General features: G+C 44.4%; 1 protein-coding gene across 1 annotated transcript; it reads left to right on the top strand.

Moving 5' to 3' along the window:
- Positions 1–1,406: 1,406 nt before the first annotated feature.
- Positions 1,407–26,242, top strand: NFE2L2 (NFE2 like bZIP transcription factor 2). The gene is made up of 5 exons (XM_079979081.1): positions 1,407–1,626; positions 19,846–20,115; positions 20,695–20,787; positions 22,083–22,280; positions 24,350–26,242. Exons 1-5 carry the CDS (start codon positions 1,606–1,608, stop codon positions 25,544–25,546), a joined length of 1,779 nt encoding a protein of 592 aa, XP_079835207.1. The 5' UTR covers positions 1,407–1,605; the 3' UTR covers positions 25,547–26,242.
- The last annotated feature ends 795 nt before the right edge of the window (positions 26,243–27,037 follow it).

Below are 27,037 nucleotides of genomic sequence, written 5' to 3' on the forward strand. Positions count from 1 at the left end.
TTTTAAACAACAGTAGAAGTTTGAATAAAGCAGGGATGGACACACAAAGAGGCTCTATGGGGATACGGAGGGGTGGCGACAAGGGGAAAGGTGGGGCTGGCAAGCAGGGGTTGCAGACCCTAATATAAGTTACTGGATTTGTATCCCACCTTTTTCTGCAAGAAGCCCAAGGTGGCATGCACACCCTCCTCCATTTAATCCTCACAACCCTGTGAAAATTGGGTTAGGCAGAGAGGCAGAGACTGGCCCAATGTCACCTGGGCTTTGAACCCTGGTCTTGCAAGTCGTAGTGGGATGTGAAAGTAGTAAACTTGTAGAAGAAGAAGAGGAGTTTGGATTTGATATCCCGCTTTATCACTACCCGAAGGAGTCTCAAAGCGGCCAACAATCTCCTTTCCCTTCCTTCCCCACAACAAACACTCTGTGAGGTGAGTGGGGCTGAGAGACCTCAAAGAAGTGTGACTAGCCCAAGGTCACCCAGCAGCTGCATGTGGAGGAGCGGGAGGCAAATCCTTGTAGGATGTCAAAATCATGGGATTCATATTAAGAACGCTATTTGTGCCATGATGAAATAAAAAGACATCCTAGATATTTTGCACGTCATCCTCTGGTTTAGCATTCCACCAATATACCAATTCACCATTATTTATCCATCTAATTTGTAGCATTTCCTGCCCACCCCAGAACTTGCCAAGGCAAAACCACGCCCCTCCACAACTCTGAAGGACACAAAAGCGGGGAGGGACCGGGCAGCAGCCCAGCGGTCATGGACAGGGCTGGGTTTAGGTTTGATGAGAACCCTAAGCTACTGAAGGTAATGGGGCCATTTATATGTCCAGCTGTCGTTTGTCAACAACAAATTGCCGCTGTTTTGTGTGCTGAATATATGCTATATGGTAATATATGGAACTAATTGGTATCTAAAGCCATTTGCACATGCAGAATGTAGGCACCCTATATAAATGAGCAAACCAGTGATATTTTAGGGAGCAGGCCAGCAGGCAGGGCCCATTACGTACATCATAGGCGCCTACACAACACAAAACACTGTTGCTGTATGTAGGTTTTATTATCTTATATTTTGGAAATTACATCCAGTTTTTTCTTCCTTTAATTTTTGGGGCCCCCCAAGAGAGTGAGGCCCTAAGCTATAGCTTGTTTAGCTTATACGTCAATCCGGCACTGGAGAGCAAAGAAGGACCTTTCCTCTCCTTGAAACCGGCCGGACGGGGGTTTGTTTTCCTCCCGCCGCGCCTGCTGAGCTTATCTGGCCACCGGCGCGCCCGCCTGCCCGCCTGCCTTCCCCCAAGCCTGGCTGCGCTCCACGGAGCAGAAGGGGCAGTCCTCTCCGCCCTCCTTCCTCCTGCTCCTCCCGGGGCCCGTGAGTGGCTCGGGAGAAGGCGGGGCGGAGCAGGACAGGCGGCGGAGACTTTCCCGGCAGCGCGGGGCGGGCAGAGAAGGGGACAGCGGGGAAGCGCGACGGAGCGGACGGCCGAGCCAGCAGAAGCTTCCCAGCGCGCCCGTCCGTCGGGGAAGAAGCCGAGCACTGCCCAACCCAGCCGCCCCGGGAGCCTGGCCCGTTGCGCCAACCTCCTTCTTAGCACTATGGAGGTGGAGGCGCCGCAGGTGAGACCCGCAACGCCCCCCTCCCCGCGCGCGCCTGCCTTCCTTGCGACGGCACCGGGCTGAGCAAGGAGAGGGTTCCTAAGGGGGAGCCCCTTCCTCACCGCAGGTCCCTAAGGGGCGTGGGAGGGGCGAGCCAGGCCTGGTCGCGCCTTCTCCTCCCGTCGGCTCGGGGCGGGGCGAGGGCAGCCGGCGCCACCCACTTCCCCGCTTGCGAGGGCGGCTGCCAGCTGCCGGCTTCGCTTCGGCGCCGGCCCGCCCCGTCCTCCGTGACGCAGCGCACACGAGCGCGCTGACTCACCGGCGGGGTGCAGCCATCCCCGACGGCGAGGCCGGGGCAGCTGCTGGTGGGCAGTCGGGTGCTTTAAGTTGGAAAGACCCACGGGACTCACCCGGGGGCTTGGTTTCTTCTCCCCCTGAGCCTGGGACTCGTCCAAAATCAAAAACGAAAGCTGGACCACCACCTGGGGCAGAGTGCAAATTTGTAAAAAGAAATGAGTGCTTCTGGGCATGTGCAGAGTGCTGCTCTCGTCGGCCGTGTGTGTGTTTGTGTGCACCACGGGCCCTGCGAATTTGGAATTAGCGCACCCCGGATGGGTTCCATAGCTGTCAAGGTTTCCCTTTTTTAAAGAGAAATTCCCTTATTCCAAATAGGTTTCCTCATAAGAAAAGGGAAAAGTTGACAGCTATGATGGGTTCTGAAAGGGCTTGAGTCCTGAAATCTTGAAAACAAGAACACTTTTGGAAGCTTGGGCTGCAAGCTTTGATTCCTAGATTATTTGAAGGAGATCTATGGAGAAGAAGGGAGGGGAGGAGGAAACTCTTGAGTTGACTGTAGCCCCCCCCCCCACTCTGGTGTCCACGATCATCTTGGTCCCCTTTAAAAGTCAAGGGACCCCTGACCTTTAGTTCCAGTTGTGGACGACTCTGCGGTTGTGGCGCTCATCTTGCTTTACTGGTCTATTATTACTATTTTTTATTATTAAGATTTCTATACGTCCCTTCATCTGAGGATCACAAGGCAATTTACAGTATAAAACCCTCCAAAATATATACCATAGTAAAAAACGTTCCTGCCCCCCCCCCCCAATTTAAAGCACCATAGATTATTTAATGAGGCAAAGGCCTGGGAGAAGAGGAATGTTTTTGCCTGGCACCTAAAGATATATAATGAAGGACCCAGGTGGGTTTCCCAGGGGCAAGCATTCCGCAAGCATTCCACCCCCTCTCATGGAGGGGGTACATGAAGAAGGGCCTCAGATGCTGAATACAGGGTCCAGGTTGATTCGAGCTGGAGGAGGGGGTCCTTGAGATACTGCAGTCATGAGCCATTTAAAAGTGGACTGTTGCTGAAGGTATAACTAATTATAAGGATTTTTTCAATGTGGAAGGGGAATGTGTAAATTGTCACCGATGAATACAACTCACTTGTTTATTTTGCTGTGGTGACATGGGTCTGGAAGGAGGCGCGCACTGTGGTGTTTTCAGATGTTTTCTATTAAAACATGGCTTCCCATCTTGGGATCTGGTTCTTTGTGTGGTGTTTGGCCATAGTGTACGTGTGCAAACATGAAGTGTACGTTTTTGGTAGTTTCTAGGAACATGCTTAGACTTAACACCATGCCACTAAAAAGGGAAGCTGTAAGCTGCTTTTCAGTGGCGAATTAACTTAGCAGCACAATCCTCTGCTTGTTTACTCAAAAGTAAGCCTCACTGTGTTCCATGGGACTTGCACACTGGTTACGGGATTGTAGCCCATACCAGAGTTACCAGTGCTAGTACTCAAAATAACCGTTAGCAAATACTTTGGGCATTAATTTAACGTACTTCAGTGCTACTTAACTGTTAAAATACCAAAATCCACTTGCGACAAATAAATTTGCATGTGCACACAAAAACCACAGAAATATAAGTTAAGTTTGGAATTGTAAAGTTGGAAGGGACCACGAGGGTCATCTAGAAACATTTTTCAAAAAAACCCAACCACCTTATTGTAGAAGAAATATTTAAACAGCAGAGTTCCATGCAAGCAGCAATACAGTCTAGTGGCATAAAGCATTGGGGAATGAAAATGTCTTAATCTGCCATTGAAATGAGGAAAGTGTTGGCGACTCTTTCCTCTGGAATGCACAAGTACCATCTCTGAAAAGCTCCTCTCCCAAGTTAAAACCCACCATTTCACTTCTGCTGATAATAGATTCCTGGATGAGGCCTCAGACTGGCTGCATATGCACCACAAATTCAAAGCACCCCCACTTCAACCATCATGGGAACTGTAGTTTACAGAACCACAATCCGCAGAGCCCCCAAGAAACTTCCATTCCTGAGAATCGTTGGGGGGAAGCAACATACTTTTAAGTGTAATGGTGCGTATGCAACAAAACTTGCAATTTTGCCAAGCACTGCACCACACCCAAAATAGTTGTTTCTTGGGTTTTTTTACACACGTTCAAAGCTGTCCCGAGTCTTGGAAATTTATTTCTATTTTCGATGTTGACAGTAACAAAAGGAAAAGTGCACGCATACCTCTCCCTGGTTTCCATACACACAATGCATGATGTTACATAATTCTTCATTCACGGAGTGAAAGTTGTGGCAGGTTTGGACTTGTATAATATCACTAGGCCTTGGGAGTAAGCCTCATTGAACTCCGTAGGACTGGCTTCTGAGTAGATATGTATAGGTTTGCACTGTGTGTGTTTTTTTCTAAGACCACATGCACACCATACATTAAAAAGCACTCTTGCACCACTTTTTAACAGTTACGGATTCCTCCCAAAGAATCCTGGGGGTTGACCTCACGGAGCTACAATTCCCATCACCCTCCACAAAATACAGTTCCAACATTCTCCAGGACTGTGTGGAGCGGTGAAAGAAAGCTTGAAATGTATGGTTGCTGAAACTTAACTGTTTCCAGGAGCAGACAACTTCAGACTAACACCTGACGTTTGGGTAGCACCTCTTCTGTGTTTGCTTTTTAAAAACGGGAGCAGCGAAGAAGCAACTGTCATTTCCCCAGGGTGGAAACAAATGGTGCCGTGGTATGAAAGTGTTTTGCTGTGTGTGGACTCCTGAAGCTCAGGGCATGGTATATTCGTGGCTCTGGGTGATGTACCTTTGATTGGCACCGCAAGCAGGAGAGGGCGAAAGACGAGAGCATTAAAAAAAAAAAAAAATCCCTTGGCATCTCTCGACATCTCTTTCATAATCGCCCTCTTCCCCCACCTTCTTCTGGTCTGTCAGGGCTCGGCCTTACATTTTACAGGACTGTTAATTATCTGCATATCTACAAGTGCAAAGGTTGCAACGCTTGTGTAGGGTCCTGTGGCTTTGGGGCACTGTACAGGCAGAAATAGATCTATATCGCCATCTAAGTATTTTTAAAGGCATTTTGGAAGTCAGCGCTCTAGGCAGAATGGAGGATCTGGCATGCAGATATCACAACTACAAGAAAACAAGCGTCCTTTTGAGGTTTTGGGAGGCTCCAGAAAGGGGTCTGTGGCAAAGGTGTGTGAGGCTTTCCGTGGGCACCTCCAGCCTTTAATCTCCATTAAGTTCAAACTTAAATGTCAGTACTGTACTGTACTTGCTCTCAAGTGCCTCTTGGGGAAAAAAAAAAAGATTAAGGGCCAGTGTACATGATTCCCTGCTGAAGGGGGCCACTTTGGAAAAGGTGTTTCTGCAGTGGCTGCACCAAGCAAACAACTTGTCAGGCTACTTTGCTTTGAAGGCCCCCCTCCCCCTTTGCAATTTTGCATGCCGCTGCAACAAAAATATTGATGAAGGTTCAGGAGTCCTGTTCTCCTTTGCTTCTGGTCGTTCTAGCTTTATCAAAATTAAGTGAAATCTGTTTTTCGTTCATGTGTTTTATGTTTATTTTTATGGCGTGTTTGCTACATCATCATCATCGCCAACACAACCTCTGTAAGCTTCGGATAACTACTGCCGCACTAGTTTAACCTCGCAAAATCTGGTATTGGGCTGTTGGGGGCACAGTGCTGTTAGAAGTGGTTTCAAAGGGAGATACATAACAGAGGTTTGGGAAGCATGAATGCATGCCAACTGCTGTGGAGGAGAGAAAAAGACAAGAACGTTCAGTAGCACCACCAGCAGCACTATCTCTGAGATTCAGCTTTAAGCCTTACTATCGCAGGGTGAGGTGGGACGCAGGTGGCGCTGTGGGTTAAAGCCTCAGCGCCTAGGGCTTGCCGATCGAAAGGTCGGCGGTTCGAATCCCTGCGGCGGGGTGCGCTCCCGCTGCTCGGTCCCAGTGCCTGCCAACCTAGCAGTTCGAAAGCACCTCCAGGTGCAAGTAGATAAATAGGGACCGCTTACCAGCGGGAAGGTAAACGGCGTTTCCGTGTGCAGCTCTGGCTCTGGCTCTGGCTCTGGCCAGAGCAGCGATGTCACGCTGGCCACGTGACCCGGAAGTGTCTCCGGACAGCGCTGGCCCCCGGCCTCTTAAGTGAGATGGGCGCACAACCCCAGAGTCTGTCAAGACTGGCCCGTACGGGCAGGGGTACCTTTACCTTTACCTTTATCGCAGGGTGATGTTGGGAAAGTTAGTTAGTACCTTGGCTCAGCACTCAAATCTGAAATGTTGTTGTAAGTCAGTGATGAGAGCTGCAACCTGATTAAAGTCGATTTAATTGATTAATCCTCCTGGTTTTTCCTCTCCCAATCAGTGCATGAAGTATATTTTCTGTATTTTTTTCGGTAATGCACTCGCTCAATGTAGCAGGAAAGCATTTCCAGGATGAGAGCAGGGAGAATGGCTCTTCGCAGATGGGAAGCAGCCATCTTGAGATTTTGTAAAAGTTTATATTAAAAAATATATATTATTTGAGGCGTCTCTGTATTTGAGTAAAAGTTCTGAAATTAACCAATTCACTGATTAAGGGAGCAATCGTATACCTATTTACCTGGGAGTAAGTCCCATTGAACCCACTGTGGCTCCTCCTGAGTAGAAACATAGGATGGCTGTGTTAATGTTGCAACCCTGTTTTGTTGGCGCAATAAGGAAAATGATTTCATCCTGAGGAACAGGTCACATTTACTTTATCTTACCCCTTCGTTTCCCGTCCCCAACACTCATAAGGCAATCTGATATAATGCCAAAAGCAAACTTGGTAAGGCATGTCTAATTTCAAAACCAGTCTTAATTTTTATCCCTAAGCAGAAGTGCAGGTATCAGTGTTGGCCTAGAAACTTATTCCTTTTTTTGGGGGGGGGGGCGGGAGAGACAGAATCCAAAAGCAACTGTGGCATCATACCATTACTATTTTTGATCTATCTAAAAAATGCTGAAAGAAATGAGCATTCTTTCAGCAAAGCTCTTAATCAGGCTAGTAAAATATGGGGTGTAGGAAATAAGAGACATTGCAGGGTATGATTGAAAGCTCAAACCTTTTGTTTGTAATAGTTTAAGGTGCTACTGTATATGGAGGAGGTGTAATACATTAAATTAGATCATTTGGTGCTCCGTGCAAAAAAAGAGAGAGTATATTATTTCCCCCCGTTTCTAAGGCACATGTAGAAATGGCATGCCTACTGCAGCTTTGGAGATCTTGACCGAGGAAATGAAATACTTGAATAGATTTAGAAAAATTGTGTTCGTGTTCATTACGGTTTTGACAACACCTGATCAAATTGCAAATGTGAGTAATTTGTAACATGGAACATGTATCTTTGAAGGATACTGTCTGTATTCTCCGTTTGGACTTAACGAAAAGTGGCAGTTGTCTGTCGTAGTTTCCCTAAAAGGGCCCTTTCTGTTCTTTATAGCGTGCAAACTTTGGTGCTCTGAAAGCCAGAAAGAAGTTGGGAGTTGTGCAATCATTTATTTCCCCTCAAGGCAGCTGCTTCGGTTTTGGAATGAGACTTTTCTTGAAGTCAGGATCCACTGGGTACCAAGGGTAAAGAGACTGAGGGGTGTAACTGTTTAAATGACTTATTTCAAAGAATTGATTGTTAATTTTTGCCTCTTCTAACAGTCTAACTGTAAATATTACCAGCAATTCTCCTTGCAGGAAGTTTCTCCCCCAAGACACAGAAATATACAGCTCTTTCAGCAGCTTGTGCAATGAGGAAATAAACTAATTTCTTTTCCTTTTCTTAAAAACACAACAACATATTTTAAAATAATAGCATAAAGTATTGCTGTTCACTCGTTCGGCATTTCCTATTTTGGATATTTCCCATATTGACCTTGTGGGGAAACTCTTTTTGCTTTTTGATATAGCATAAGGATTTCAATAGGGCACCTCAGTTACCAGGAAGAATAGTATGAGGGTTACTTTGTGTTACAGCTTTGTATTTTTATGCTGTGAACCGCTTTGAGATCTTTGGATGAGTGGTGGTTTTCAAATTTAATAAATAAAAAAATTTTTTTATATATATATGATTACAGCCTTCAGAACAAAGTTTGAAGTACTGTAGCAGACAAGATGAACTTCCCCAAAGCAATATGGGGCAGAGAATGATTTGGGATAAAGATTACAGTGGTACCTCGGGTTACATACGCTTCAGGTTACATACGCTTCAGGTTACAGACTCCGCTAACCCAGAAATATTACCTCAGGTTAAGAACTTTGCTTCAGGATGAGAACAGAAATCGGGCTCCGGCGGCGCAGCGGCAGCAGGAGGCCCCATTAGCTAAAGTGGTCTTCAGGTTAAGAACAGTTTCAGGTTAAGTACGGACCTCCGGAACGAATTAAGTACTTAACCCGAGGTACCACTGTACCTGTTTTTCAGCCCATTTCCCATCCGTTCTCAATTGCCCCTCTTATCCCCTGGGTTCCAGACATGGGTTTGCAATGTTTGTAGTCCTGCAGGAGAAGCAGGGGAGAGATAAAGGTTAAAGCAACCATTGCTGCTTCTCTTTTTGAAATCTCTTCCTCTCCATACTACTTTGCCATAAAGAAAATGGCCATGCAGTGTATATGCAGGACCTTCGTGTTATGCAGGCCTGACCAACAGTCTGTTGGCACTGATTAGACATTAATCTTCTGTAGGTGTGTTTTGCACTTCAGCCAAAATGAAAAAGTAGACCATAGATTAACAGCCTAGTTAAACTTTGTTTTGGCCCCAGTTATCGCATTCCATCCCAAAGCAGCCTATTTCTTGAGTTTAGAAGGCCCTTTGAAAACTTGGAATGACTGCATAATAATTTTTCATTTTTGCACGAGAAAGTATACTGAAATGTTTGAATTGTAGTTAGGAGCACTAAAAGTGCAGCAAGATTAACAGTCTCTTGGAAACATTTTCTGCACTGTTTATGCAACTGACCGGTTTTATAGCAGAGAATAATCAGGCAAGCGTTGCCTGCACGTAGAAAAAAATTGCTAACAGGACCTAGAAAGCCAGACTTTGGAGTCCAGATAGCCGAGAAAACAGAACTGCACAGCTTAATAGTTTTATTACATGATTGTTTTAATAAGATAAGCAATTGAATTGGCTTACAAGAAAGAAAATAGAACCTTGTGTAGTATAAGAATAGAGAAAAATCCATAATGTTATGAAATTTCATTCCGACATAGTTCATAGTTTTAAGGCAATTGTAGTGTACTTTGATCAGAGCCGTCTTTCTTATAGGGCTTACTGGCACGTCATGCCAGGGCGCTGGCCTCTCAGGGGTGCCCCCAGCGAGTGGGGGAGCTGCACGGCTTTGCCGGCGGCCTCCCCTTTCCCTGCACGCCTACCAGCTGTGCCCCATCAACTATATGGCTGGCGGGCATGCAGCTTCCTTCCCAAGCCTCCGCAGGAGGAGAGCGATCCCCGCAGAGGCTTGGGAAAAGGTCAACAACTCTGGGAAACGGGGGCGGGGGGTGGCGCCGGAGGGATCTTTGCACCACGGCACCGGATATGCTTAAGACAGCCCTGACTTCGACCCTTGAGTATACAGAGCCCGATTACAGCATCTCAATTTTCTAAAATGGAAGAAAGTTTGAAAACGTGCTAAAAATCAAGCCGGAAACCCAAAGGATGCTCAGGCAACACCTGACGCAAATCACCACATTTGGACTATCATATCGCAGTCACCTCTGATATGGGTCTCTGTTTAGTTTAAACACCTACAGCTAATTCAAACACACTTTCTTTTGTTTCTGCAGATCTGCTTTGTTGACTGAAACCAGGGTTTCTCAGTGTTGAACAGGCTTGTTCCGTATGCTTGACATTGACAAGCTACATGGGGTTTGTGTGTGCAAATAATAATAATAATAATTTATTATTTGTACCCAGCCACTCTGGGCGGCTCGGCTTCCAAAAAGATTAAAAATACATTAAAATGTCACGCATTAAAACCTTCCTTCAGATGTCTTCTAAATGTTAGGTAGTTGTTTATCTCTTTGACATCTGATGGGAGGGCGTTCCACAGGGCGGGTACCACTACTGAGAAGGCCCTCTGCCTGGTTCCCTGTAGCTTTGCTTCTTGCAGTGAGGGAACTGCCAGAAGGCCCTCGGTGCTGGACCTCAGCATCCAGGCAGAACGATAGGTATTTGCTGCTGGTCCAAATGAACTTGGGGTCTTGCCGGATCGCTGTCCCTAAATGTGGCTGTTGTGGAAGAACCTTGTGCAGCTTGATACTGCTTCCTTACTAACACTTCTCGCAGTAAATTGGTATATGGCAGAACTTTCCAAACAGTGTGTTGCGACATGTTAGTGTGTTGTGCTGCAGTGTGTAGGTGTGTTCCTCCTGGGGCTGGAAAGGGGTTAGTGTAACTTCTGGTTTGCTAGTAAAACTGAATTACTGTATCGTGAAACGATGCATGTCTAAAAAATGTGTCACGGACATGAAAAGTTTGGAACGCTCTGGTATATGGGAAGCTGCTGTCTGGACCCAGTCAGTAAATGGCGGTTTTAAATACAGTTAAAGGCGAGATGATCGACCCCTTATTGCCTGTGAAGAAAGCACTTCCTTTGATTTATTGCCTCTGGCCAGGCTAGCTCTGCAGGTTTCAGAAGCTCATTTTAAGGCGTGCAGGAAGGAAATGGGTCATATATAAGGGAGTGTAGAAGACCATGCCTGAACAGCAAATACTGGGGTTGTCTGTGCCAAGGACAGACATTGCAAACATCTGAAATGAGAAAGAACATGGGGTTGTATCCAGTGGGGGACTTGCATTTCCGTATGGTGGAGCACCCAGCTTTCACCAAGTCCCCAATCTTTTGCAGTCTTCGGTACCAATGTTCTGCAAGCTTGGGTCCCTCTGATAGACTACAACTCCCATCATCCAAGTGTGCCCAAGCTTTGCCTTGGTCTCATTCATGTCACGCTAAACTACAGTGTAGTGATACCCAAATGTGATCACAAACTTGTCACAGTTTAGCATTGCACCCAAGTACAGTCCGTCTAAATATCACACATATCATATGCTACTTTTAGAAAGGTAAACTGTATCACCATAAATAAATATTTCTAAATATTTTTCCACATCCTGGTGATGCTACTGTAACCCAGAATGTATGTATCGCTGGTTGAAGAGATGTACGCATGTAGACATTTGTTGAATTGTCCCACCTTTCCATTGGCATGCTGAAGTGTTTAAAGAAGTTATCGTTGCATCAGACCGTTACGACAGTTTAGTACAAAATTGTGGCAAATAGAAGAATTGGCGTGCAAAACAATTCTTCATTGCAGCTCGAGAGATTTGACCTCTCCCTTTTGCTCCTGTGAGTTAAAGGTCTTTCAGGGAAAGACCAACAGTAATGGAAAGTTTAGGAGCAAGTTTTGGCTTTCCTGCTACAGCTGATAGTCGTCTTCAGCAGCAGCAGTGATGATGGAGAAAATAAGGGTGTTTCACAAACTCTGTTTTTTTATAAAACACACAGCAACTTGGAAAAATGCCAGTAGTTGGGTATTAAACCGATTCTCTTCCGATAAAATGTTTAGGTTTTCAAGCTTCCTATTCTGAATTGAGTGATAGCTTTTTAATGGAACACTTACACCAGGTACAGTTAAAAAATGGCATTTCAAAAAAGCTGGTGTTTCAGTGAGAAAGGTTCTTTCATGAATGTTTTATGGAAGCATTCCCACCAGATGAAAATTATCTTAGCCACCTAGTTATAATTTTGTTATGTGCCTCTTGAATTCTCAGAAAATACTTGAGTTAAAACCATTGGAGCATGTGTCTTATGCCCCCCCCTTTTTTTAAAAAAAAATATTGAAGCACTCAGAATTGTTGGGTAATCCCGAGCTGGTCGTGATACATAACTTCCAATTGAGAACATTGCATATATAATTTGTGATGAGGCCTATTGGGCATTACAAGCTAAAAACCACTCAAGGAATAGGATAGCGAGGGCCTAGCCAGCCATGTAAACTTGTTTTGATGAATAAAATAACACTATCAAAATGACTTTTATCGAGGAGCAAAGCTGCCCCTTCCTCATCCTTGTAGTTTTGAGCTTTTACTCACAACTGATGCAAGATTGGGTGGGAAGGTTTGCAGATCAGTCTCTTTAATTGTAGGGTGCGCTTAGAGAGAGGCAAGGACTGTGTACTATGTAAGGTAAACCGGAATACTTGCGTTTATAGGTTCCTTGCATGCATGTACGCTTCTGACTCCCACAATGTTTAGATGTGAATGCTGGGAAACTTCCATTTCCATTTTTGCATATAAACAGAATGTTAGATATGCACGGACTCGCTGATTTTAAGCTTGAGGGCGTCGGTTTGCATCCAAAAATATGCCATTTCCTAGCAGATGTAGCAAAATAGTGTTCAAGTGCAGCAGAATGAAAACCGTAGGCAGTTATTCAAAAATTTGTTTATTATAAGGAAAGTAGGTCACGTGGAATTTAAAATATTCAGGGGAGGGGGGTGGTATTCAATCTGGTGAAAAGCAAACTTCATCCCACGATGGTATAAAAGCATATATTCTTCAGTTACCCCTTTTCCCTGAAGCCTTTTGTTTGGATAGTTTCGAAATGGCTGCGTGGGCAGATGCCTCTGGGTTCTGGCTAGCAAAGTGAGAAAGAATTAGAAAGAGAACAAGGGGGAAAGAAGCTATTGGCTTTAGCCTTAAATAAAACTGAGGCATATTGACAGTCCAAATCATGGGTAGTGACAGCAACACTTATTGCCAGAACCATACAGCTCATCCGGTGCCACTAAAACAAGACCTGTTTATTTTTTTAAAAAGTGAGGAACCCTTCTGACTTGGCTCAGTTACCTTCTTTCTGAGGTAAACGATGTGATCGGCTTTTGAGGCTGTTTTAAGACATACGATTCTGAGGGATTCTTCCACTCACCTCAAGATCTTACATGCCTTCCTTCATAGGCATGAGATAAATATGCTTGCTTCAGGTTTGTTTTAAATTTGAAGGAGCTGCTTCTGCCCCACTTTGGTCAGTTGGGTTTCATTAGGGTCACAATGCAGTAGAGCGTGTATCATCATCATCATCATCATCATCATCACTATTATTAAGATAAACTTGTTCGAGCCAGAGAGTTGGTGGCACTCAGTTTGAAAAACCCTGTTTTCCTTTTGCCCCCCAAATTTCATTGCAGGCTTTTCTGTAAAGATCTTTTATAATTAATTTATTTTTAAGGCCTCCTGGCAGGGATTTAAAACATATTTGGACCACAGAACGCTTTTGTTATATACACCTAATATAAAATTCTAAATATGGGGCCCTTGCCTTGCTCCTTTTGTTTATCCTGATGCAAATATGTTTGCTAAAGCGCAATAAGAGTTAATAGCCAAACTTTACAACGCACACGGAGAGTTTCACATAAAATCTATAACTGACTACCCAGATGGCAAATGCTGATATGTAAACCTAAAACATGAAATTTTCCGTTGGGGTCCAGATGGCTGCTTAATGTGAATTGTTTAACATTTATGTTTATCTTATTAAAACTGCCTTTTATAAGTCCAGACTAGGCTTAGCAATGTGGCTCGGAACAGGCTCTGGAAAAGCGTATCAGTAAATGAGTAAAAACACCAAATGCCAGTCAGCATTTGATTTTGAAAAAGAGAGGGCTTCATTCCTAAGCCTGCTGGGAAGCCATATCATTTGCCTAGGTAGCTGTGGTCTTGTAAGCGTGAGTGTGGGGGGAGAGGTAGCGATTACTCAGTGGTGAGGCAAAGGCACTCTGTGCATGCCATGGGGCAAGTTTATTTCTTGCTGTTTCAAAGATTCCTGGGCTCAGGCTGGTGCCGAGGACAGCTCCCAAGCCTGAGCGCTCAGACAAACTAACCCCTGATACTAGCATAAATGCCTGCGTTTCCTACCTGTACTTGAACGGATCTTATACAGTGGTACCTCGGTTTTCAAGCATCTTGGAAGCCGAATGTTTCGGAAGCCGAACGCTGAAAACCCGGAAGTAAATGCTTCCTTTTTCAAAGGCGCCTCGGAAGTTGAGCGGCTTCTGCTGCTTGTTTTTCAATGTTCTCAATTGAATTGAGGCTTCCAAAGTGAGTTTTCGGTACTCAAAACGTTTCAGAACTCCAATGGTCTTCCAGAACGGATTATGTTCGAGAACCAAGGTTCCACTGTAGTTGTTTTAAGCACATTAATATCTGTGCTCTGAGAAATAAAGACCTGAGCCCACCATTTCCCAGTCCTGCACAGGCCATTATGGAGACTCGGGGTGGTATAATAGTTAGACCAGGCATCCCCAAACTCGGCCCGCCAGATGTTTTGGGACTACAATTCCCATCACCCCTGACCACTGGTCCTGCTAGCTAGGGATGGTGGGAGTTGTAGTCCCAAAACATCTGGAGGACCGAGTTTGGGCATGCCTGAGTTAGACCAACGTTTCTCAGACTTTGGTCTCCAGTTTTTTTTTTGGACTACAGTTCCCATCATCCCTGACCACTGGTCTTGCTAGCTAGGGATGATGGGAGTTGTAGTCCAAAAACTGCTGGGAACCCAAGTTTGGGAAACACTGAGTTAGACCATTGGATTGCAGTTGTAGACACTCAAATCCCCAGTCCGTTATCAAGTTCACTGGGAAACCTTAGGCCAGTTTTTATCTCTAAACCTACTTCAACATGGTTGTTGTAAGTGCAAAAGAAGAAAGGGACCATGGAGTGGTATTCAAATGAGTAACTGGTTAGCAAACTGATTTCTTCATGCACAGCGGGACTTCTCCCCTAATAATAATAATAATAATAATAATAATAATAATAATAATAATAAATTCTTATTATTATTTATACCTCGCCTATCTGGCTGGGCCTCACCAGCCACCCTGGGCGGCTTCCAACAAAAGATTAAAAATACATTTAAACATCAGTCATTAAAAACTTCCCTAAACAGGGCTGCCTTCAGATGTCTTCTAAACGTCAAATAGTTGTGCTTCCCCTCAGCTTTTGGTCCAGATTTGGGGTGGCAGAGTAGGATGGGAGGAAAGACTCATTGTGCAAGCAGAAATTGTTTTGCTTGCACTATTGTTTAGGTGAATACCACCTGCGGTCACCACCCTGAGCTCCTTGGAACAAGGGCAGGATAAAAATGTAAAATAGTAATACTTATTAATCAAGCCCCGCTGAGACTATCGTTAAACTACTTAATAACCAAATTATTGTTCACTGCAAGTGTTAGTTGGTTCCCATCACGATTAAAAACAACGTACATTTTGATTACCAGTGTTGGTTGGACAGTAGTGAACGTCTCGCATAAGGGGTGTTCCCGAGTTACAGGGGGAAAAGCAGGTTTTAGCTGAAAACCCTTCTTGTCCAAAACACTTGCATTCACAGGTGTTGAAAGCCTAGTCCTTTTCCTTGGGCATTCCCCTTTCTTGGATCTGCCCAAACAGCTATTTCCTCTGACATAATGTGAGAACTTGCACAACGAAAAAAGAGAACAAAAGTCTTCTTATGGAGCAAGTCACATGATAGACCATTGCGTTGTTTTTTATCAGCAGTAAATTTTTCTGAAGGATGTGGTTAGCGAGACATGTGTTATGTGTTATATACTGTTTATTAATCTTGTGTAGAATTATCAACACATTCAGCCACATTTTGACATTCATCCGAACTTGGCAGCTGATGCAAGCATTTACAGGAACCTTAAGAAATATTTATGAACATAAATTTGTAGAAATCAATCTAATTGGAACGTAGCCTTAAATACTTTTTTGATGGGGTGTGTGTGGAAGCTTTATTTAAAATTAATGAAACAGAGCGCCTGCAAATTATCATATTAAGCATATTCCAGTTAATGAAAAAGTCATTGCATCGTAAACCAGAATCGTAGAATTGTCCAGTTGGAAGGGACCCCGAGAGTCACCTAGTCCAACTCCCTGCCATGTAATGTAATGTAAGATATAAAGCATTTAAAAGGGAGTTGCTCTCATCTCATTTTGCATAGATTTGGCTTATTCCCCCGCCCTCCCAACTACTCTAAACAGGCTGTGCAATAACTTTCATGCCAACAAGTCCCCTCTATTTCAAAAGCAGCTGTCGTCGTGGCTACAGCTTTTAAGCCATGCTGCTTTGCGAATGCTGTTTTCTGTACGATTGTTTCCTATTCATTTCTACTGTCGCAGCCAGGGCTGTCTTTAGCAGATGTGGTGCCAGGGTGCAAATGTCCACCCAGCGCCCCCAAATTACCACGGATAGTGTTGGGGTGGCCGTAGCTGCGCACTGCCAGCCATCTGGGGGGAGCGCAACTCTCCTCTATGCCACCGGCAAAGCCGCGCAGCTCTCCCACTTGCTGAGGCGCCCCTGAGAGGCCGGCGCCCTGGCGCGACACACCACTAAGCCCTATGGGAAAGACGGCTCTGGTTGCAGTTCAAAGCAAACTTGGGAAAGACACGTAGTTAATCTGACATGCTGAGGACCGCAGATAGGCACTTGATCCGCGCATCTCGCTTTGGCAGAGGCAGCAGCCCAGACAATGGCACTCTGAAAACGATGAGCAACTTAGAAACGGAATCTCAAATCCAGATCCTGCCGTTTTTATCCAGAACATATTGCAAATGCTCAGAGATGAAGGAGCTGTTTTTAAATCTGCCATGAGAGAAGAGGGTGAGCAGCTGGTAAACTACTGGCCTTTAATGAAGCCCTGCCATATTGAAGCATCCTCCATTATTGCCAGACTTAATTAGTTCGTTCTACCATGGCAGTCTGGAGGGACCAAACCCTTACTGTGGACAGCCGTAATAACTCTCTCAGCTTCTCTTTGTTTTTACCCCTTTCCTAGTGAAATTTGGCATCTCCGTGGAAGAGGTTTAAAATACACTTTAATTAGATAGACGTTAGAGGGAAAGCCTGGAATTTGGTGAATATAGCCATGGGCATGCAGGAACATTACAATCACTTTGTTGGAGCAGATCAATGGCCCATCTGGTCCAGAATTCTGTTTCCTGTAGTGTCCGTCCAAATGCAGGACAGGAAAGCAATAACCCTTCCCTGTTTGTCCCCAGCGCCAGGTATCCAAAGGAATGCTGCCTCTGAATGGGAACGTCCCATCTAGCTATTGTGGCTGTAGCCATCGTAAGCCACCATTCATTGCCATATTGTGTAATGGTGAATTGCAGAAGTTCGTTCTGTGTTGTTCACAAGTCTTTCCTTTTGTGTCTCGAACCTCTTGGGGCTCCTGCTTTACCTTGGGCAACCCTGAACTCTATTCTTACTCGTGAGAAACTTTTCTCCACCCAATTTCTTCTTCATGTGAATCCCAGTCCAGATGTTATTTGGTGAATACATTATCTGAAAACTTAGATTCATTGGATCAGGTCCAGACTTGCCCTTCTGCAAATGGAAAGGTTTTTGTTTGTGAAATGGACCAAGATGCAGTAGAGGTGATTTTTGCCAATTCCCCCTGCAGCCGCCAGTGCTACCTCCTGTGTTCAGCAAGAGGGTCCCCTGACTTTCTGGAACAGCTGTTTTTTTTAGGCAGGGGGTGCACAGCAATCTGCAGAAGGAATAAGTTAAAACTGCTTATCTCTCCCCCCCCCCACTCCATTGTTGCCTTGTGCCTACAACATGGACTTTGTGTTTGAAGCTTTAACTGCTAGTACGGGGAGCAATATATTGCTGCAGTTACTGCTTTGATCCTGTTGGTCTTATGCACGTTAAGAGCATTTTATGGCTTACTTTTATGACCAGGTAATTTGCCCTAAGCTCACCCTTACACCCTGTTTAAATGTTCTCCAAGTCATACAAGAAAATTAAGTTGTGTCGGACCATTCAGAAATCGGGGAAAATTCACAGTTTAATAAAGACTTTTGTTAGGGTCAACCAGTGTTACAGAATAGGGAGCAAGCTTCACTGGACTGGGGATTAAGCAATAAGAGTAGAACACCGCAGGGCTGTCGTGCACTACTGTCTTTGCCCACCATGCAGTACGGAGGTAAAAGCAGTGAATAACAATGCAGTTTTGTTGTTAGTTAATCTCAACTTCAGCCCAGCTTTCAACCTGCAACAGGGGGTCTAATTCACCCAGACAACATTGCAGAGTTGTTGTATCCTACTCAGAACCTGATCTGCAGTATGAAAACTGCAAGACTACTGCTTCCCAGCCATAACCCCTTGCAACTTGCAGTATGGGGATAATGACTTGTCAGTGAAACTCTAGAGCAGGGGTAGGCAACCTAAGGCCCGGGGGCTGGATCTGGCCCAATAGCCTTCTAAATCCAGCCCACAGACGGTCCGGGAATCAGCATGTTTTTACATGAGTAGAATGTGTCCTTTTATTTAAAATGCATCTCTGGGTTATTTGAGGGGCATAGGAATTCGTTCACCCCCCCCCCAATATAGTCCAGCCTCCCACAAGGTCTGAAGGACAGTGGACCGGCCCCCTGCTGAAAAAGTTTGCTGACCCCTGCTCTAGAGAACCACTTGCCCGTCAGCATGGCCAATACTGAGCTAGATGACCAAATGGTATGATATAAAGGATCTTCCAGTTTTCCTGCTTTTTAAAAACCTGTTAAGGCCCAGGGTGTTTCCAGATTGTTGCTATTTCTGGGTGGGTTTCAGTCGCTTACTGACCAATTCAGCTTGTGCCACTATAGTTGATTAAGAGGTCTTGTGCAATGAGCATGTGTTCCCCAAAGACCAGACTTTTGTAGGACCGCGCACTGGAAAGTGCTTTGATGCAAGGATATGAGCGCTGCAACCTTTGACTGGACTTAACCGTCCAGGGGTCCTTTATCTTTTTACCTTTATCATCTAGGACTAGGTTCCCAACAAATAAGGATGAATGCTCATTTAAATAGCCGATGTTGTCTCTTGTTGTTGTTTAGTCGTTTAGTCATGTTCGACTCTTCGTGACCCCATGGACCAGAGCACGCCAGGCACTCCTGTCTTCCACTGCCTCCCGCAGTTTGGTCAAACTCATGTCGGTAGCTTTGAGATGTTTGTCTAACCCCCTGCAAACAAATCCCCTGATAAAAGCTCAATAAATGGAAGCGCTCAAAAAATATCAGGTTTCAAAGACAGCTTTCCCATTGCAATTGTGTATGGACAGCACCTCTAAAAGAATGAGTTTTTTTCGGGGGGGAGGGGGAGGAGAAACATGACACATTAAGAGGTTTACATTTTATTTAAAGCATTCTGTAATATTCTGTAATATTCTTCGTCTGTAACGGAATCCTGTAATTGCGTTTTGGAAACTGTATGTCAGTGCTAATTAATGCATGTCCCTGGTCCATTACTTTGAATTTGTAATGCATATTTACAACACAGGCAACCTGGGTTTCACTTACAAGGAAGTCCCATTAGGTTTAATGGGACAATCGCTAGTGCTTACAGCCAAGAAGTTGCTACTGTGCATGTTTACTCACAAATAAATCCTACCAGTGTGGGGACTGCCACATTAATCTGAAGCTAGTGCTCAGGATTGAAACTCTATTATGATGCCACTAAGTCACATCTTAACATTTTTTGGGGGGTGGGGGTGGGGAGGAAGTAAAAATATATCACGAATTTTGTATCAGTATGCAATGGAGAATATTCAGAGTGCAGTTTGAGGTCTCAGACCACCAGTTTACAGTCCTTTGATTCCATTTAAAGCAGAGTTTCCCAAATTTGGGTTTCTCCAGCTATTTTTGGACTACAGTTCCTACCATCCCTGACCACTGGTCCTGCTAGCTAGGGATGATGGGATTTGTACTCCAAAAACAGCTGGAGACCCAAGATTGGAAAACCCTGATTTAAATCAACTTAAATGAGACGGCACCTGTTTTGAAAACTGTGTAAAAAAAAAAAAAGTTTGAAGATCCAATATTATTATCTATACTGTTTGGTTTTTTTTTACACACGCAGGATATGAACCTGATCGACATTCTCTGGAGGCAAGATATAGATCTTGGAGCAAGGCGTGAAGTTTTTGATTTTAGCCAAAGACGGAAGGAATACGAGTATGAAAAACAGAAGAAGCTTGAGAGGGAGAGACAAGAGCAGCTTCAGAAAGAGCAAGAAAAAGCCTTCCTAGACCAGCTGCAGCTGGATGAGGAAACAGGAGAATTTGTTCCTATTCAGCCTGCTCCAGCCATTGAATCAGGAAATACCATCACATCCAATAATTATTCACAGGTAAAAAAACCTCCGACTTTTTGTCATGTGATCTACATTCCCCCCCCCCCCCGGTTTCCTAAAGAACGTTACTGCAAGTCTCCAGAGGAGCAACTATCTGAACAGCAGGGGATTGATACAATTTGTGAGACTATGGTTATATACAAACTTATTCAGGAAGTAAGGAATCCCATTTTGTTTTTATCATAGTGCTACGGTTTCCATTTACTGCTCCATGGGTTCTCTTGAAACTCCTGATGATATTCCGGAAAGTACAGATGCCTATATATTTTCTGATTACTATCTGTCCAGCATAGAACTTGTATAGCCCGTCTTTCAATACTTAATGAGAGTCTTCTTAGATTACATTGTCCTTTATTTTAATCCTCCCGCAAGCACACCCAGGAGATTTTAATGATTGAACCAGCAAGTTTGTTTCTTTAATGATCTTGTTGCATTGTGGTGTGCTTTTTTTGTGCCTTTTTTATTTCAAAATAACATTCTATAGAGATCTCTCTCTCTTTAAATCTATAAAGAAACAGGTTGTCTGAACTTAGTAGAAGTATTACATATTTGCTATTCTTCATCTTCAATCTACAGAGCGTTCACATCTCCAAACAAGATGCAGATGACCTGTTCTTTGATGACTGCATGCAGCTTTTGGCAGAAACTTTCTTGTTGGCCGATGACCAGGTAAATCTCCCAAGTCTGATGTTTTTAATCTGGCCTCTCCTTTACAACAATTAAAATCCCTTTTCTGTCTCTTTATCGGGTGCTGGGATAGCTCAGATGGGGGAGCACGAGACTCTTAATCTCAGGGTTGTGGCTTCAGCCCCCACCCTGGGGGAAAAGCTTCCTGCATTACAGGGGATTTGGGACTAGGTGATCCTTGAGGGAGCTTCCACCTCTACAATTCTGTGATTGCAGCGTCCTGATTAATGGCATGCATTATGCAACAATGGGACGCAGGTGGCGCTGTGGGTTAAAGCCTCAGCGCCTAGGGCTTGCCGATCGAAAGGTCGGCGGTTCGAATCCCTGCGGCGGGGTGCGCTCCCGCTGCTCGGTCCCAGCGCCTGCCAACCTAGCAGTTCGAAAGCACCTCCGGGTGCAAGTAGATAAATAGGGACCGCTTACCAGCGGGAAGGTAAACAGCGTTTCCGTGTGCGGCTCTGGCTCGCCAGAGCAGCGATGTCACGCTGGCCACGTGACCCGGAAGTGTCTACGGACAGCGCTGGCCCCTGGCCTCTTAAGTGAGATGGGCGCACAACCCCAGAGTCTGTCAAGACTGGCCCGTATGGGCAGGGGTACCTTTACCTTTATGCAACAAACAAATTTGAATGTAGATTGTCATACCAACACACTGCTTTGCAGGTGGGTCTGTGGTTCCATCCATGGCACATCCAGGTTGGCCTAGGCAAATTGTGGTCTGAAACTCTGGAAAGCTGCTGCAAGCCAGTGTATACAATACTGTGCTAGATGGACAAGGACAGGACTTGCTATAAAGTAGCTGCCTATGTCCCTACTAAGGGATGCGGGTGGCCCTGTGGGTTAAGCCACAGAGCCTAGGACTTGCCGATCAGAAGGTTGGTGGTTCGAATCCCCGCGACGGGGTGAGCTCCCGTTGCTCGGTCCCTGCTCCTGCCAACCTAGCAGTTCGAAAGCACGTCAAAGTGCAAGTAGATAAATAGGTACTGCTCCAACAGGAAGGTAAACGGCATTTCCGTGCGCTGCTCTGGTTCGCCAGAAGCAGCTTAGTCATGCTGGCCACATGACCCGGAAGCTGTACGCTGGCTCCCTCGGCCAATAAAGCGAGATGAGCGCCACAACCCCAGAGTCGGTCACGACTGAACCTAATGGTCAGGGGTCCCTTTACCTTTTATGTCCCTACTACGAAATAGCTCTTCCATTGCCAACAGCCAACCTAAGAACCAGCGAGTTTCAAGCATAACAGACCAAAAAATAAATAAATCTGTTGCCTGGTATTCCAGGTTCCCTCTGCTGAATTTCTGCCAGCGGCACCTTCTGAGATGGACAGCAACCAGGTCTTTGTTGAATCTGATCGGATGATCCCACTTGACCCGGCTCTCCTTCAGTCTACCATTCCAGAGTCGACAGCGGTAGATGCTGAGACCACACAAGATATAGAGCAAGTTTGGGAAGAACTGCTGTCTATTCCAGAGCTGCAGGTAATAGCAGCAGTCAGCGCTTGAACGAAATACTAAATAATCAAATTTATTATTACTATTAAATAACACTTCAATAAGTAGCCAGATACTGGGGGCAAATATTTATACTAAAAAAGGCAAATCCAAACTTTTGACATTTTTGCCCTTGGACGGTGGGTCCTCCGGTCGTCTTGCAACTACTGTATATTTACAAAATTAAATTTTGGGTTTATGGGGTTGAAGGTAGCAGCTTGAAAGGTTCAGTTAAGTTTACTCATCAGTCAGTATTTTGTAGAACATGAAAAGCAAAATGTTTGCCCGTATTGGCAGTTTCTCTTTCAGTCCAAACCTTTGCATGCTTTTTATTCAAAAGCAACGCCTGCTCTGCTCAAGACGTTTGTGTTGAGTTTCTAGCCTTATAATACAAATCTAATCTTGAGTCTCAGGGCTGGCACCGGACTTGGGGTGGGGTCTTTTCTCGGTATGCTGATGCCCCCAACCCAACTAACCAGGATCAAGTAGTACTTCTGGCAGGCCTCCAAAACATGCTTCCGTGGGGCTATGCATTTTTTTTTAATTGTGCCTAGGCTTGACTCTGATCCATTCTAGCAGGCCACCATCTTATGTTACCCAGAATGCAATGCCCTGGCCAACAGATCTAAATTTTATAGCTCAATGGGCTGGGGTCCTACATATTTTGTAACCAAGATGGTGGGCAGCCACTGCCTGATGGAAAACTGGTGACTGATAAAAGCAGCACTGCTGCCCATTGCTGAAAAGCATCTGGGAGCCTGGCAGGGAGAACAGTGAATAGTGGCATGGCTGGGTCTTCAAAGCACCTGACTTAAGATAGCTGTCAATGTTTCCCTTTCTAAAAGGGAAATTCCTTTATTCTGAATAGGATTCCTCGCAAGAAAAGGGAAAAGTTGACAGCTGTCTTGTTGACTGGAGGTGCCGGGCCTAGTGAGTTCATGTAAATTTAGCTCCACCGAGCTTGGGGCTTACTCTCCCCTAGTAAGGCTTGCTTTACTGGTTTTCCTAGGGTCTGTACGGCAAGGAGGGGAATAGCGTTTGTTTTTCACTTCCAAGAAGCTGAACAGAAACCCCAGTTCAATATGTAGCACTTTTCTCTACGAACATGCAATTTGCACAATGGAGTGATTAGCATTTCTGCCAAGGTATAGCTATGCTTCCATTTCCATTTACCTCTTTGGATAAACCGCTGAAAACTTCTCTGAAGCCCTTTTTCAGCTTTATCCAGCCCATGGAATGTTAAGGCAGCAGACATGGAAGAGAAAGCATGCAGCTTTTAAAAAACATTGTGTCGAGTGAGTACTCCAAAGCAACAGTGACTTCCACAACTACCAAGGAAATTAAAGCAACTTTTTAAAACGTGGGGGCAGGAATGTAAATGGCACAGAGGCTGGGTCTTTTAACTGTCCAAGACACATGAACAGTTATATTTCATAGGTATCCTATGCACGGTAGCTGGGGGGGGGGGGGGGAATTGCAGCATTTTACCAAAGGCAAAAAACTTAAATGTGAATGCCAGGAAGATGCAAATTCCTAATACAGAAGTGTTTACTTGAGGGAAGATTGCCTGCAACAATTAATTTGTCAGACTCATCAGATATAAGTGCATCCAAACCAGCCAAGGGACTAGGCACATTCTCCCCCTTTTAAATATATAGCAGGCATCTTTGTAGAACGCAACATCTGTATAGTGAAAGGCAACAGGTGACTGAAAAAGCAAAATGCTGCAACCTATAGTTTCCGAAGTCTCAGGTGCCCCTCCCTTTCCCCTTATCCCAATTATTCGCATTGTAGAAGTTTACACAGGCTAAAAGGGAGTGTTTGCAGTTGCCTGCATTTCTCTCCTAATTCCTGCTTTGTACGCCACCTCTTCTGGCCCTGTCGGGTATACAGAAGCAATAGCAAAAAGGGACGACAGCCAAAGGTATCACCTCCAAAGCACAAGAAATGCATCGACTGACTAGAGTTTGCTAGGTGCACAATGTTAACTGTCACACGGTAAAACTTCATCACGTGTATATATCATTGCTGAACTTCTCTCTCCTATTTCCTTATAGTGCCTTAACATTCAGAATGATAACCTGGTTGAAGTAACCCCAAACGCATGCTTGGAAAACGCATCAGCAGAGGCAGAGATGAACTTTAGCTTTTATGATTCAGTACCTGGTATGGAGAAAGAAGTTGCTAACTGCAGTCCAGAGTACCTGAGCCCTCTGGAAGCTTCCTTTTCCAGCATGCTACTGCCGGAAGATCTTAACCAAAAAAACACATCATGCACAAGCACTGATTTTTCTGAGGATTTCTACTCTTCCTTTGTTGGTGTGAATATGAACACGTCTCCCCCACCGCCAAATTTTGTGGACCAGGCAATTGCTGGCTTTTTAAACGAACCTATTGATCTTTCAGAGTTTGCTCAGTGCAAAGCTTTTAGCCGTGACCTTTCAGGAAATGCCCCAGAATGCAACGATTCCGATTCTGGCATTTCGCTGAATGTGAGTCCCAGCACAACATCTCCCACTCATTCTGTTGGGTCATCTTCCATCTCTAGAGATACAGGATTTGGATACAGTGATTCTGAAATGGAAGAGATGGATAGTGCTCCTGGAAGCGTGCCACAGAGTAATGCTAAAATGCATTCATTTCAGTTCTATGCTCCACTGTCTCCACCCCCAGGACAGAGTGTCTCAAATCCTGAATTGCAGCTCACAAGCGTACCCAAAAAAGAATTGCCTGAAAACCCTGGTCATGCTGAAGCTCCGTTTGTGAAGGACAAGTCCTCCAGCCAACTTGATGCTCATTTCAGCAGAGATGAGCTTAGGGCAAAGGCTCTGTGTATCCCTTTCCCCGTTGAACAAATAATCAATCTCCCTGTGGATGACTTCAACGAAATGATGTCCAAGGAGCAGTTCAATGAGGCACAGTTGACTCTGATTCGTGACATACGAAGGCGAGGCAAGAACAAAGTGGCTGCTCAGAACTGCCGCAAAAGGAAACTGGAAAACATAACCGAGTTGGAGCATGACTTAGGTTATCTCAAGGATGAGAAAGAGAAGCTCCTCAAAGAGAAAGCAGAAAATGACAAGAGCTTGCAACTGCTGAAAAAGCAGCTGAGCACCCTGTACGTTGAGGTCTTCCGCATGCTTCGGGATGAAGATGGCAAGCCTTATTCACTTAATGATTACTCACTGCAGCAAACAAGAGATGGCACCATCTTTCTTATTCCTAAGAGCAAGAAGCCAGAGACTAAAATATGAAGATCAGGGAGACTAATGTTCTCTCAACAACTATTTTTTCAATTTGTATTTTCTACTCCTAGGACTTCCTAGGATGCAAAATATTTCCTTTCCTCCCCAAGTGACTTTACACAAATGTCTCTTTACAGCAAACTATATGAATACACTTAAAATCGGTGTAAGGCAAATGTATGCACAATGGGTAGTACTTTTATAAGACACTAGTTCCTTTTTTATATAGTAGCAACTCAACTAGTTCCTGTTCTAGTGTAAATATTTCAAAATTTCTTATTTATATACTGTTCCTATAATTTGTTTTACCTAACTGTATATCAAGGGTGATTTAAGACTTTTAATCCTAATTACTTACAAGACCAATCTTGTTTTCATGAATATTGTTTGATAAAATATGAATGAAATGTTTGCAGTTCCTTGAAAATTTTTACTTGCTTTGCTTTAATATGAGATTGAATGTAGTGTTAGTAAACACACATACTAAAGGAGTATTGTTAGGGCTCAGCCCAGCCAAAATAACTGAACACTCATTACAAGAATTAAAACTGTTCTTTCATTGAAAGGAATGGAGTATCAATATGCTTACTTTGGGGCTGGATTGAGTCCTTAAAACTGAAATTTTGCTTTGCATACAAATGTATGCTCCAAGTAATGCTAATTTTTAGATTTTGTACATTAAAAAATAAACAGCATATACTCTTGGCCTAGACTGTTTCATTAGAATGTGGCCTTACCACAAGGGGTTTCAACTTGGGCTAATATACCTGTAGAGCAGGGGTGGCCAACTCCCGAGAGACTACGATCTGCTTTCAGAATTAAAATCTGACAATGATCTACCCCCTGGACTGGGGCGGGGGGTTTCAGTTGTTGACTTTTTAGGGAGGAGAAAAGCCCCGTTTTGTGGCTTTTCCCTGATGGAAATCTAATGGGCGAGACATCCAGCATGTCTCACCGCGCAGCAACTTTTTACTTAGTGGAATGTTTCTTTCTTGCCCTTATTGACTACTACATACCCCAAAAATCTGTTCCAGAGGGTCTGCCAACCCTTTGGAGCAGTTTTTAGGAAAGGGAAGCCTACTTACACGATCATAGAGTTGGAAGAGACCACTGCTACAATGAGTCTAATTGGTAAGAAGAAAATGTCAAACAGTTTTGTTGGTATGGCACAAGACTCTTAAATCTCAAAAGTCATGGGTTTGGCCATGTTGGGCAATATCCCTACACTGAAAGTTGGTCACCCATTATGAAATGGAGTACAGGATACAGATTTTATTAAGAACAAACAGTGCAGCAGCTCAAACTATCATTGGAAATGACAGTAGTTAGTTTATCTCACTGGAAATAACATTCCTTACCTAATATCCAGGTATTACCTCTGGTTTGATACTGTATTAGAATAAAAAACACTAACTGAAGACCAAAGTGGTTTTGAAGAAGCCAAAGTACACGTAGGATGACTTTATAAGCATTCAAACTTCAAATTACAGCTGTAGCTAC

This window comes from Podarcis cretensis, assembly GCF_951804945.1.
Source record: "Podarcis cretensis genome assembly, chromosome: 1".
Classification (NCBI taxonomy): Eukaryota; Metazoa; Chordata; class Lepidosauria; order Squamata; family Lacertidae; genus Podarcis; species Podarcis cretensis.

What these genes read in the sequence shown, in the direction of transcription:
- NFE2L2 (XM_079979081.1), top strand. Translation starts at nt 1,606, where the DNA reads ATGGAGGTGGAGGCGCCGCAG. An exon ending in TGGAGGTGGAGGCGCCGCAG is followed by an intron (nt 1,627 to 19,845) that starts GTGAGACCCGCA and finishes TTACACACGCAG; the next exon opens with GATATGAACCTGATCGACAT. An exon ending in TCTTGTTGGCCGATGACCAG is followed by an intron (nt 20,788 to 22,082) that starts GTAAATCTCCCA and finishes CTGGTATTCCAG; the next exon opens with GTTCCCTCTGCTGAATTTCT.